We start from the raw sequence: 13,130 nt of genomic DNA on the forward strand, positions 1-13,130 counted from the left end.
GACACATGGATGAGTGACACTCTTGAGTTTTGAGTCACATAAACACTGCTCTCTCTTCCCATTGAAGATGCATCCATGCATTAAGGCTTACAAATTGGCTCAATCCCACCTGGACCCAAAACCAGCATTCATGTAGAACCTTTGATCATGCTCGCATCCATGCTCATGTCATGCCATCCCAATAAGTACGTCACTCTTTTCCACTACCTTATTGCCCCCCTCCCCCTCAATAAAACAAACAATAATACCAAGCCTCCAATAGCACAGTCGACATGGTGACAAGGTACAAGAACATCACTTGGAGAAGAAACCATTATATTATATAGATAGAGCCCATATTTGTGTTTCACTGCTATGCGTCTCAAACACAGCAATCATTGCCAAGCCCACCTCTTCCCTTCCTTCACTCCCACAGGTGATCACATTGTTCCGTTGTAACTAGGCATCAAGTAACAAAGGATTCCCCTAAGAAAGAAAGGCCAAGTCCACCACTTTGGGATACCTGGTGCCAATACACGTGGATCACCAAGATCCCAACCCAGGGCACCCCTACCCCTTAGGGAGAAGTTTCATGAGCTTTTCTGCTGTCTTGTGACGTAGAAGTGATGCAACCTTATCATCCCAAGGTGCCACCTCTCATGTACATGAGCCCTAATGGTGGGATGGTGACAAAATTCTTGAGAGAAGCGTGCTTCGTTGTGGACTTCCAGACACTGCTTTCTGGGAGAGGAGGATGGGATAGAGGCTGTGGTGCAGAAGTGCTGTTGTTGTGCGCCCATTGGAGGGGTTTGCGAGACATCCACTTTCCCAGGCTCAAGCTCTCTTGGGACGTTAATTTTCTGGTGTTTATCACACCCAAGTATGGCAGAGTCTATGGGTGGAACTGCGCGCCATCCCATTAGGACCATATGGTGGAAGCTTGGAGAGAGGTGTTGCACTCCGAGCGTACTGTTTGAGCTTATACTGAAATAAATTGTGTAACATCTGAGCCCACTTATGCTACTTCTGCGACACTGCTTCCCTCCTTGTAAACACAGAATGTCCATGCAAATAGATTTTTTTTTTTCTTTTCTGATGATCATGCAAATAGACTATTAGGGTGATAAGTGACGTTTTTTTAGCAAAAACCAGTGTCAAGTGCTATGGGAGAATTATTTATTTGGTTTTGAAGGGGTTCTTATTCTACTAACTTCATACTTTTTCATCAAAGCCAGTCTAGATTTCTGAAGACAAGAAAGAGTGGGCACAGTGATGCAAGCCATTATTTCGTAGGGTAAGTAATATATTCTTCTTATATAGTCTGTATCTGTAAAGATACATGCCAGAACAAGAGAGTGAAGTAAAAAAGCACAAAGAGAAACAAAAGGATTCAATATCTCAGAGATCATTTTTTATCAACAAATCAAGCATATATCCATCCAAGTTGCTGGAAATGAAGAACACTAGCAAGATCAAATAAACATAATACAAGGAGGTAAAATGGATATCATATTGTAACCCCTGGCTGGAGCTACCCCAATGGAGGACATGAGCATCATAAAGTGAAATATTACAGGAAGCTACATTTGAATGCTTTTCAAGGCTACCAGGATAAGAAATAGAAGCCCTGTCATTTTTTGCATAGCATTCACACTTGATTTCGTACATTGATGAAATTTTCTTCCAACTGTCAAATTGTTTGCTAATTTGAACCCACAACTATATATTCTTCTGCTTGTGATAGTGTTGTCTGATTGCAGGAAAAATATATCCTGCATGATAGGAGGTGGCATAATTTTGAGGCATCAAAGGCATTCCGCTGGTACTAGGTTTTTTTTTTTTTAGTGAACTTCTGCTAGTGTGTGTATGTGTGTATACATATATATATTAACAACTTTTTGGTGGAAAAATAAAAAATATAGTGATAGTTTTATTTTTCATCGGCTTAATCCATTTGGCAATATCTGCCCCTTATTTATCTATCTATATATGTATGTATGTATGCATGTATATATATAATGCTTGTACAGAAATTTTCGCATGCACATTCTTAAGCATTCATTAAAAAAATATTAATTCTTTATTTTAATAAATTATTGGATAACTTATGAATCTTTCGTGGGTTTAGGGGAGTGGTTCTTTGAAGTAGTTCGCAAGAAGAATTTTTTTTTTACTGGAATATTGTAGCAAACCAGGAACTCACCCAAAATGGCTAGCCAAAACGTACTTTTAGGGTTCTTTAGTTCTGTATAAGAATTTAAGACCTTTCTGGCGAATAACTGATATGGAACTAAAGACACGCTCGCATGATCCTCATAAATATTTGTCTAAGAAACTGATGCCTACGTATATGATACCTGAAAAAGTAATTTTTTACATATTTGATTGGCGATAGAAAAATAACACATTTCAAAAAAAGCTCATATTTAATTTAGCATATATATATATATATATATATATATATATATATATATATATATATATATATATATATAACTTTTTGGTAGAAAAAAATAGAGTGATAGTTTTATTTTTCATCGACTTAATCCATTTGGCGACATCTGCCCCTTATTTATCTATCTATATATGTATGTTTGTATATAAATATATATGTGTGTGTGCATGCATATAAAATTTCCTATAGGATGCTTGCACAGAAATTTTCGTCCCCACATTCTTAGGCTTTCATAAAAAAAATATTAATTTTTATTTTAATAAATTATTAGATAACTTGTGAATTTTTCATGGGTTTAGGGAAGTGGTTCTTTGAAGTAGTTCGCAAGAAGAAATTTTTTTTACTGAAACATTGTAACAAACCAGAAACTCATCCAAAATGGCTAGCCAAAACGTATTTTTGGGGTTCTTTAGTTCTGTATAAATATTTAAAAGCTTTTCGGCGAATAACTGACGTGGAACTAAAGACACGCTCGCATGATCCTCATAAATATTTGTCTAAGAAACTGATGCCTACGTATATGATACCTGAAAAAGTAATTTTTTGCATATTTGATTGGCGATAGAAAAATAACACATTTCAAAAAAAGCTCATATTTAATTTAGCATATATAATTTTTAATTAAAAAAATTACCTTATTCTATCTAAAAATTTAAATTATTTTTAGAAAAAAAATATCTTCTTTAACCAAACGAGTGCTAAAATGAAACTGAAAGGCAGACTGGCTTGGCACTTTGGGCAGCTACTTGCCCTCCCTACTAAAACCTCAGCGTCGCCCCCCCTGTTTCCTTGAAAACCTCAGCGTCGCCCCCCCTGTTTCCTTGAAAGCCCATGTCCCCGTAACAGCTTACATGGCGGCGAACGCCGCCTCGGTTCTCAACCGTCTGATCCAAAACGCCGCCCGACCCAGAAAGCCTTTCAAACCCACCAACCAATCCCCCACCGCCTCCATCCTGCCCCACCTCGACTCCGGCGACCTCCCCCGCGCCATCGCCGCCCTCGCCGCCTCCGCCGTCCCTTTCCCCGCCTCCGTCTACGCTCGCCTCCTCCAGCTTTGCTCCTCCCGCCGCGCCCTCGTCGAGGCCCGCCGCATCGAGTCCCACCTCGTCGCCTTCTCCCCTTCCCCCTCCACCTTCCTCCTCAACCGCGCCATCGAGACTTACGCCAACTGCGGCAGCCTGAGGGACGCCCGCGAGCTGTTCGACGAGATGCCCAAGCGGGACGGGGGCACCTGGAACGCCATCATCGCCGCGTGCTCCCGCGCCGACCAGCCCGAGGAGGCGCTATCCTTGTTCTCCCGCATGAATAGGTCCGGCATTCGCCCGAAAGATGTCACCTTCGCCTCCGTGCTCGGTTGCTGCGCCGACCTCTTGGCCCTCTTCCTTGCAAAGCAAATCCACGGCCTAATTCTGAAGCTTGGGTTCTGTTTGAACGTGATTCTGGGCACCTCACTCGTCGACGTCTACGGGAAGTGCTGGGTGATCGATGATGCAAGGAGGATGTTTGATTCCATTGCGACCCCGAATGCTGTTTCCTGGAATGTCATTGTCCGCCGCTACTTGGAGGTGGGTAGAGGAAAGGATGCAGTCGCTATGTTCTTTCGCATGATTAAACGCGGCATAAAGCCATTGAATTTTACCGTTTCGAATGCTCTTATGGCATGTTCGGATATTTCAGCGCTCAAGGAGGGATGCCAGGTCCACGGAATGGTCCTGAAGATTGGTTTTGAAGGGGATAATGTTGTAAGGAATTCGCTCATGGAGACATATGCAAAGTGTGGTGTTCTTGAGGACGCTCGTAGGCTCTTTGATCAGTCCACCTCAAAGGATGTGGTCTCATGGACTTCCATGGTGTCGGGTTACGCAGCATGTGGGAGAATCAGTGAGGCAGAGGCACTCTTTGAGGAGATGCCTGAAAGGAATGTTGTCTCCTGGAATGCAATGCTGGTGGGTTACGTGCGGTCCCTTCACTGGGACAAGGCCATGGATTTCTTTCACCGGATGAGAGGAGAAACTGAAGAGACCAACCTTGTCACTCTTGGTTTAGTACTGAATGTGTGCGCCGGGCTTTCGGATCTTGATTGGGGGAAACAGATTCATGGGTTTGCTTACAGACATGGCCTCTGCTCAAATCTCTTTTTCGGCAATGCTCTTCTAGATATGTACGCGAAATGCGGGTGCCTGAGAAGCGCTGAGCTTTGGTTTCTTAGTATGGCATCTCAGAGGGATAGGATATCATGGAATTCATTGATCTCAGGGTATGGGCGGCACGGCCGAAGTGAAGAGGCCTTGCATGCTTTCAGCGAGATGCAATGGGAGACATGTGCAGATGAGTTCACATTCAGCACGATATTGGCTGCTTGTGCGAATATCTTCATGCTCGAACACGGGAAGGAAATCCATGGCTACATGATCAGAAATGGCTTCGAGATGGATGTCATTATCAGAGGGGCATTGGTTGACATGTACTCCAAATGCCGGTTGATAGAGTATGGCATCAAAGTTTTTGAAATGGAGAGTTCACGGGATATAGTCCTCTGGAATTCGATGATTTTAGGATGTGCTTATAATGGGAGGGGTGAGTATGGTCTTGAACTATTTGAAGCGATGCGGAAAGATGGGATTAGGGCAGACAATGTCACTCTCATTGGCATTCTACTTGCTTGTATCAGTGAGGGCTACGTCAATTTGGGTCGACGGTATTTTGATTCGATGACTGAAGAGTATGGTATCATACCTCGGGTTGAGCATTACGAATGTATGATTGAACTATTAGGCAAGCATGGCTTCATGGTTGAACTCGAGGATTTCGTCGAACACATGCCATTCGAGCCGACCATCCCAATGTGGACAAGAATCTTTGACTGTTGCCGAGAACACGGGAACAGAAAACTAGGAGAAAGGGCTGCAAGATGCATCAATGAATCAAACCCCTTGAATCCAGTTCAGTTTGAGGTCCTTTCTCCAGAGTCTTCTGACTGCACTTAACAAGTGATGAAGCTAGTTTACATCAATTACAGAGTGTAGGCGTCAAAAGGTCTCAAATGTGGATGAATGATGGGATCATAGGGATCCTTTTGCAAACTAGCCCGGCATGGCAATGGCTGTTTGGTGACTGATGAATCAAGCTGTGGCTTCACAAGGTTGGAAGGGGTTCACAAATCGAGCAAATACAATTGCAAGCAGCATTATCTGCTTGTGTTGCCCATGGGGAGGCTCTGCGTTATTATTCGGAGAAAGGTGATCAATGGTAAAGCATGAAATTTTGGTTCTTGCTTTACAATTGCAACGAGGAGGCTAGTGTGAATAAGCACTATCCATACTATGGTACTCGTGCTTTTACATTTGACCGTTGGAGCTCAAATTAGTGAAGAAAACAAGAATTACACCACCACAAACATGGGTGATGCGTCAAATTTGTAGCAACGCAGCATCTATGAAATGTATCATGATAAATTGCTGACAAGATTTCAAATATGAAGAAGAGATCTCATTAAATTCTTAGTGGCTAATCAGTCCTGGAGTTGATGGAGTTTTGTAAAACTCTTTGGCCCCTCTTGGGTCCGGATATGTATTTTTTTCCTTATGCTTCTTTTTCTCAAAAATATGTAGCAATTCTCGATCATGAGTTATTTACCAAACATTATACTGGCTAATACTGTTGCATTTCAACACCTGTCTTTTGGGTTTATATATTTGTGTTCGTTGTGGAAAGTTTTTCACCAATCCTGCACCAGTTAATGGCACACCGAGTATGATAATTTAGCAAGCTTGGATTCGTTATACAAATTGAGATAGATATTAAGGTTACGTAGATTAACCCATAACATTCAGCTCCTTGCAAGCATTTGCACCACCAACAAGAAGCAAGAGACATCTGCTCGAGGATGAATCATGCATGGACAGAGAATGCACGATTATGGGGAAAGAACTGTACAAGTTCCTAGCAACAGCTAAATCAGAAATTCATTTGATCTCTCTCTGAGAAACGTTAAGAAATGCTAGGTCCAGAGAACCACCAACAGCATTTTATTGAGGAAATGAAGCAAAAAGAGACAACACTGCCACAAAGAGGTCTGTCCCATGCAAGATTAAAAGAAAACCTCAACACGCCCAGCACCACGTTACGAAGCAAAGAATAATTCACCCAAAATAATGTGTTAAACAAGAAGTGCTGAAACTTGGAAGTAGTATCATAGCCTCCAAAAGGATGATGCCACATCTCTTTGGCATCCTAAAACTCTTGCTGCTTGTGTCTGTTCAAACAATGTTAACAACTTCATCTGGTAGTCCACAAAATTATGTTTTGTCAAGTAAACCTCCATCCAGCGAAATGCACACATTCTTTTAATGACCATAATGAAGACCTGCTGCCCGAGCTTCCCCTATAATTCCTCAAGGCATCTGATCTGCAAAGATTAAATCCTCAGAGACTCTCAGTACAGCTTTAGAGGGTTAAGGCTGAATTCATATAGCACTTCTCCTCCATAGGAACAGAATCACCAACTGGCCTACCAATGTAACCAATGATTTGATGCAGCTGCCTATCTTACTAAACACATTGCAACAAGCAGTCCCCTTCTTCATGACCAAACAGACTCTGCTCATAATTTAGATGACATCTTGTTTCCTTCATCTGATCGACCAAAGTGGCAAGCAACTCATAAATTTCCCCTGTTCGTTTATGAGACTTATCATCAGCTACAAACATATGCTTGCCGCTCCTCAGATCTATCCAACTGAAACCTGGATCCTTTCTAAATCCCTTCCCCTTCATGAGCAGCCTAACCTGTCGAACATCATCCCATTGACCTGCTGCAGCATATATATTAGACAACATCAGATATCTTGCTCCATTCTCAGGCTCCAACTCAAAGAGGTACTCAGAAGCTCTTTCCGCAAGCTCTAAATTTCCATGCACTCGGCATGCCCCAAGGAGAGCTCCCCATGTCCCAACACTGCTCAATTCATGTTTGGAATGCAAATCCTTGTTGAGTTCCATGGCTTCCTCTAGTTGGCAATTGCGCCCAAGTGCATCGACGAAAGCGGCATAGTGCTCTGGCCTTGGCTTTAGTCCATACTTCCTCTCCATCGAGTCAAGGAATTGACGACCCTCTGAGACTAGGCCAGCATGGCTGCAAGCTGAGAGCACGCCAAGGAATGTGGTATGGTTTGGTGTAACCCCGGCTTTCATCATTTGTTCGAAGACAGCAAGAGATCGCTTGCCATGCCCATTCCGAGCGAAGCCAGTAACCATCGAGTTCCAAGAGACAACGTCTCGCTCGGGCATTGCGTCAAACACATTCGCGGCCGAGGCCATATCCCCACACTTAGCGTACATATCGATCAAAGCATTCGAGGTGAAGATGTTGAAAGAATCCAATCCAATGCACTTCCTGACCATGAAGCCATGCACCTGCTTCCCCCGAGCAATAAGTCCTAAGCCCGCGCAAGCACTCAAAACCGAGACCAAAGTAAATGGTGTTGGACCAACTCCCTCTTCTATCATCCGCCTGAAGAGCTCCAATGCTGCCTCCCCCTCCCCATTCTGCTCATACCCGGAAACAAGCGCCGTCCATGAGACTGCATTCCGCTCCGGCATCCGATCGAACGCCAGCCAGGCCTCTTCGAGCCTGTGAGCAGAGGCATACGTCGCAACCAGCGATGTCCAAGAAATGACATCTCTCGTCTCCATCCGATCGAAGAGCTCGCGGGAGACCTCAGCATCACCGCACTTCCCGTAAGCGTCGATCATCACATTCGACATTATGACATTAAAGTCCAACCCAGCGCCGATAGCAGCGCCATGGAGCTGGCGAAGAGAATTTAGGGCCCCAAGGTTGGCACATGCGGTCGCAACACCAACGACGGTGAATTTGTCGAAGGAGTGGTCCTTCCGCATTCGGGTGAAGAGGTTCATCGCTTCTCTGTGGTGGCCATGGTGGGTGAGGGTCGAGATCATGGTGTTATGGGAGACAAGATCTCGGTGGGACATCTGGTCGAACAGTTGGCGAGCGGCGGGGAGGTGGCCGGAGCGGCAGAGGGCCGCGAGGAGGGTGTTGTAGGAGTGGTGGTTTTTGAAGGGGAGGTCGGTGAAGGCGGAGACGGCAGAGGGGAGGGAGCCGGAGAGGGAGTAGAGGTGGACGAGGCGGTTGGCGAGGACGGTGTGGTGGTTGAGGGCGGTCTTGAGGAGGTGGGAGTGGAGGTGGCGGCCGAGCCGGAGGTCTTTGGCGGCGATGCATCTCTCTATTAAGGAGAGGAAGCGAGCGACGGTGGTGGCAGCAGCGGCGGCGGCGGCGGAGGTGGTGGTGTTGAGGCACATGCTGGTGGTGGTCGGAGGAACAAAGAAGCATCGTGGTGATTCGGTTTTGATGTCTCACACATCACACCATTTATCGACAAGAAGGAATTTTGGAGCGCAATAAATGGATATCTTATAGCTTCTCAAGGAGAACAAGAGAAAGCTCACAGCATGTAAAGCTTTTAATAGCACAAAACAAAACCCTTAGAAAGATTTGAGCTTTGTACACTCATTATACCTCATTGGTGAATGCTGACTGTGTACAGATGGAGATTGGTCATGCCAAGCAAGGAGTAGAATTGAAGTTTAATGTCTTGGAAGCTACATACAAGAGGTAAGTTTTATTGTTTTTGAATGTTTCCAATTTTCTTTTTTCCTTTTTGTGATACTCCAATTTAACAAGGATGTTATGCAAGACTACATAGATAAGAATACAATGGCATGTTACGAATAGAAATACTGTCTGATGCTTGCTGTATTATTATTCCATCAGCTAGCGAAAAACTTGAAGGGATCCGTAAAAACAAAAAGATTGGTCGGAATCTTTTTTAAGTTTGTATTGAATATATATAGCATATACAAGAGTGATTATAGGAGAAAATTACAGCAGCAATTTGAATTCAAAATTTGAATTTGAATAAAAAGAAAGTAGGAGAAAAATAATAAGAAGATTACAAAAATAATTTAAATTCAAAAATTAAATTGAATGGAGAGATTTAAGGTATGTCATTAAAAACTAAGGTTAATTTGAAGAAATTTGATGGTTAAAGGATATGCTACCCATCTATGATGGTAATGGGAACAAAAACAGAGGCAGAAACCACAATTTTTTTTCTTCATCCTTATTTAACCTTCTCCACAAATTTCTTCATGCATATGATGAGTAAACATAATACAACTGTATTTTTTTATTTTTGATTGAGACATAAAATCCTTAGTTTCAACTTCCTTGGTTTGTTATTAGCTTACTTTACATGCATTAAGTAATGAACCACACATTATCTTGTTCCAACTATTACTGTCATCAAGTCATCATTCTACCTCCAAACATATGGCACCACTGAGTTCTCGTAGCTTAATTCAGTAACTGAAGCTTGGGTTCTAAGTATGCCATGCACATCTGTTCTTTTCATAGGATTTCCTGATGATAATAATATGTGAAAACTTCACCACATTATTGACACAACTAGTATTACTTGTGCCAAATATAATATCACTGTAAGATATTGCGGAATATTTTTACAAAATAATAATCGGGTGAGCTGGAACATCATCAGAGTTGGGCCATATTGACTATCATGTTCTTATAAAGCATTGAAATGAAATATTTTGCCTGAAGCTTCAAGAAAACAGAGACCTCTCTTTTTCTCCATAGTTTTCCTTCTTTTTTGTCTTGTTTCCTTTTATGTTCTCTTGTCTATGTTATAATCCAGCTCTGATCATTAAGAATAAGAGGCCTGAGAACTAAAACATGTTATTGTCCTGAATTTATCGGCATATTGAGATCTTCCTACTAATACAGAGATTCCCTTTTCCTGAATAAAAGTTTTCTCTTCTAGAACCCTTCACATCTAGAAGGAAAGAAAGCTTTGTGGTCTAGGTTCAAAACCTAGTCCAGCTCTTGATATTAATGTTGGAAAAAGACCACTAGCGGCAGAAAAGGACCTGTTCTCAACTTCAGCTAGCCTTCCATTTGTAGTTAGACAAATTCTAAATTCTATTAGTATTCTAAGTCCTTGCTGTCACCTACCAAAGAAGAATCTCACATCTCATCCAGTTACTGAATGTGCCACCTAATCAAAGCTAATGGGCACCACCTAATAGGACACCATCTAATTTCAAATCAAGGACGATCTGTGTATAAACTCTTCTTTCCTAGGTTGAAATCGGATAAGATACTAACATATCTATTTTTATATTTATTTTGTTTAATGAATACAAATATGAATACTTATGTTAGTCAGATGCAAAAGTTTATGTTCATAGAGATACGGATATAAATCGGATACCAAAAGCATAAATATAAATACAAATATAAATAGAATGATTAAACTTTACGACTACAGAATCATAAATATTACTAAGTGAATGATAAATTAAGTTAATAGTATATTAATATAGTTATTTATTGTTTTTTAGAAGTTCATGAGTGATAAATAAAATTAAATAGAGTTATAAATAGAATCAGATATTCAAATACGAACTGAATAATTATCTATTTATTTTTCTGTAGTTAATTATTTTTAAAAAAAAATTTATAAATACTAAATAGAATTTTAAATGAAACCAGATATTCGTACCTTTTCTACCAAGTTATGTGTGGAGGACCAAAACACTCCGCCAGTCATGATGATTCTGACTGACATTAGAAAAAAAACATTTCGTTGTATGGGTCTACATTATTTGTTAGACAGAGACAGCCTTGGAAAATTATGTTACATTTGGATGGTTGGAAGGTTTCATCTATCATGCTTAGCTTTGATCTCTTTCAAGGTTATTATTTTCTCCTTAGTACATTTCGACAAACAAGTAAAACTGTATCATGGGCATGAAAATACATTGAGCCAATAATTTTTTGGCAGATGCATCTGCTCTAACTTTCTCAAGATTGATGAAGTCATCTTCAATCACTTTTGATAGGAAAAATGTCAAAAAAAAACACATGATTTGAGAATCTGCTAATGTTACATGAAGTGATGTTCTCATGCGTACAAATCACCTCTTTTATATTTAGGTTTTTTGACAGGCCTGACATATAACTGCAGCATGGTCACTTTCAAGTGTTGGATTCCTCTCCAATTTGAAGTTAAATTGGAGAGGTCCATCTCTGCAATCACAGTCATCCATGTATTGCATGATGGCCATGATTATATGATTACATAGACCCCATGCAGTATATGGGATGTCGCAAAATATACGGATGGCCATGATTGTGGAATTGGACCTCTCCCATTCAACTTCCATTTTAAACCATTACTACCTAGAAGTGCTTCATGGTCTTCAGGCCTTGTCTACTGTATTGGGAGGTTGAGAACATTTCCAGTGTATAATGAAAGTCACTCATAAACTCTGAACTAGTATTCTACCTCAACAAGCTCTGGTAGTGCTAAATATTATAGCAGGCTCACATATGAATTAAAACCTTAATAGATTGAAGCCAGATGGAACAGCAATTCTTGACTCTGTATCCCATGTCTCAAAATTATCAGAAAGTGAGAAAATAAGAAGCACTAAGGTTTTAAAATGGCTCCAGAATGATGTTTTCTCATTTTATTTGATTTATTTAATGCTTGATTATATGCCATATTTATTTATTTCTTTATTCATAAATAAACATAAAGAGCAAGCTATTGGCCTCTTTTTTCATAAAAATCAGCTAAATTGCTCTTCTTCAGAATGAGCTTTTATAAAATTCGCATTACCATGAACAATATCGAATAATATTTAGCAAGTGGGTTCAAATTCAACGAGATTCTGATTTTGATTCCTAGATGAGGATCCAGCATCCAACCAGATGACACTTCTGATATGAAATTTCTGTGATCGAAATCAAATTTTATGAATAAGTTGGCTTAGAATTCCTTGTTGTCAGCCTCCATATACTGTCCAAATTAAACTGGCATGCAACACGGAACATCATTTCGCATGTTTCACATTTATAATCTAATCCAACTGCCAAGTCTACTCTGAGATCTTATTTTATAATCTCGTTTTTCACATGATTAGCCATTGTTTGACAAAAACCCATGGTGCAAGTGTAGATAATGATTTTGCATTTGGCTAATGAAGCCATTTTATTCACCTTTTTAAGAGGAGTTTGGATTAAGATATATCATCAAAGCAGATTTATGTTCTCTCTCTTGCCGCGTTACTCGCCGGTGTGAACCATTCATTCCTCAAAGTGCACTGCAAATAGAAGACTAATCTCAAGGACGGCTAAGAAGATTCTTGTTTCTCGAAGCAAAACTCATGGCTTGCTGACCGACTCGATCTTGCAATGCACATGTGGAACCATCATGATTCAAGCAATTAGTTGATATGTACATGCACACGCACACCCAAAATTCCATGTATTATTACTGGTGTCTACCATTTTCTAGAAGTAGACTATGAAGTTGACTATTTGTGTAATTGGTGGAGAAATTTCATGTAAAATTTACGAATTTAATTGATTAGATTAATCGATCTTAGTTTAGCTGATTGGCATTCCTTTCCATAACCTTCATGACAGCATCTCCCTCATAATTCTTAGAAGAAAAGGAGAAAAACAATAACAACAAGAATATATCTTGCGCACGGTTCTACTCCTCCATCCATATTTTCGCTTATTTATCAAGTTCAGAACCAGTCGGATTCCATTATAATAGTTAGGGTTTCTTAAGTATAGAATGAGTAC

General features: G+C 40.8%; 1 protein-coding gene and 1 pseudogene across 2 annotated transcripts; one reads left to right on the forward strand and one right to left on the reverse strand.

Moving 5' to 3' along the window:
• The first annotated feature begins 3,193 nt into the window (after positions 1 to 3,193).
• On the forward strand, positions 3,194 to 6,074 carry LOC103713823 (Tetratricopeptide repeat (TPR)-like superfamily protein). The gene has a single exon (XM_008800849.6). The coding sequence runs from the start codon at positions 3,286 to 3,288 to the stop codon at positions 5,419 to 5,421; it is 2,136 nt and encodes a 711-aa protein (XP_008799071.4). The 5' UTR covers positions 3,194 to 3,285; the 3' UTR covers positions 5,422 to 6,074.
• Positions 6,075 to 6,424: 350 nt separating this feature from the next.
• On the reverse strand, positions 6,425 to 9,146 carry LOC120112136 (pentatricopeptide repeat-containing protein At2g21090 pseudogene; annotated as a pseudogene). The gene has a single exon (XR_015972727.2). The product of XR_015972727.2 is annotated as a pentatricopeptide repeat-containing protein At2g21090 pseudogene (transcript).
• Between the last annotated feature and the right edge of the window lie 3,984 nt (positions 9,147 to 13,130).

Source organism: Phoenix dactylifera, chromosome 13, assembly GCF_051530095.1.
Source record: "Phoenix dactylifera cultivar Ajwa chromosome 13, Ajwa_hap1_PhDact_Kaust_v1.1, whole genome shotgun sequence".
Lineage (NCBI taxonomy): Eukaryota > Viridiplantae > Streptophyta > Magnoliopsida > Arecales > Arecaceae > Phoenix > Phoenix dactylifera.

Coding starts and splice junctions, on each gene's coding strand:
- LOC103713823 (XM_008800849.6), top strand. CDS start 3,286: ATGGCGGCGAACGCCGCCTCGGTTCTCAACCGTCTGATCCAAAACGCC.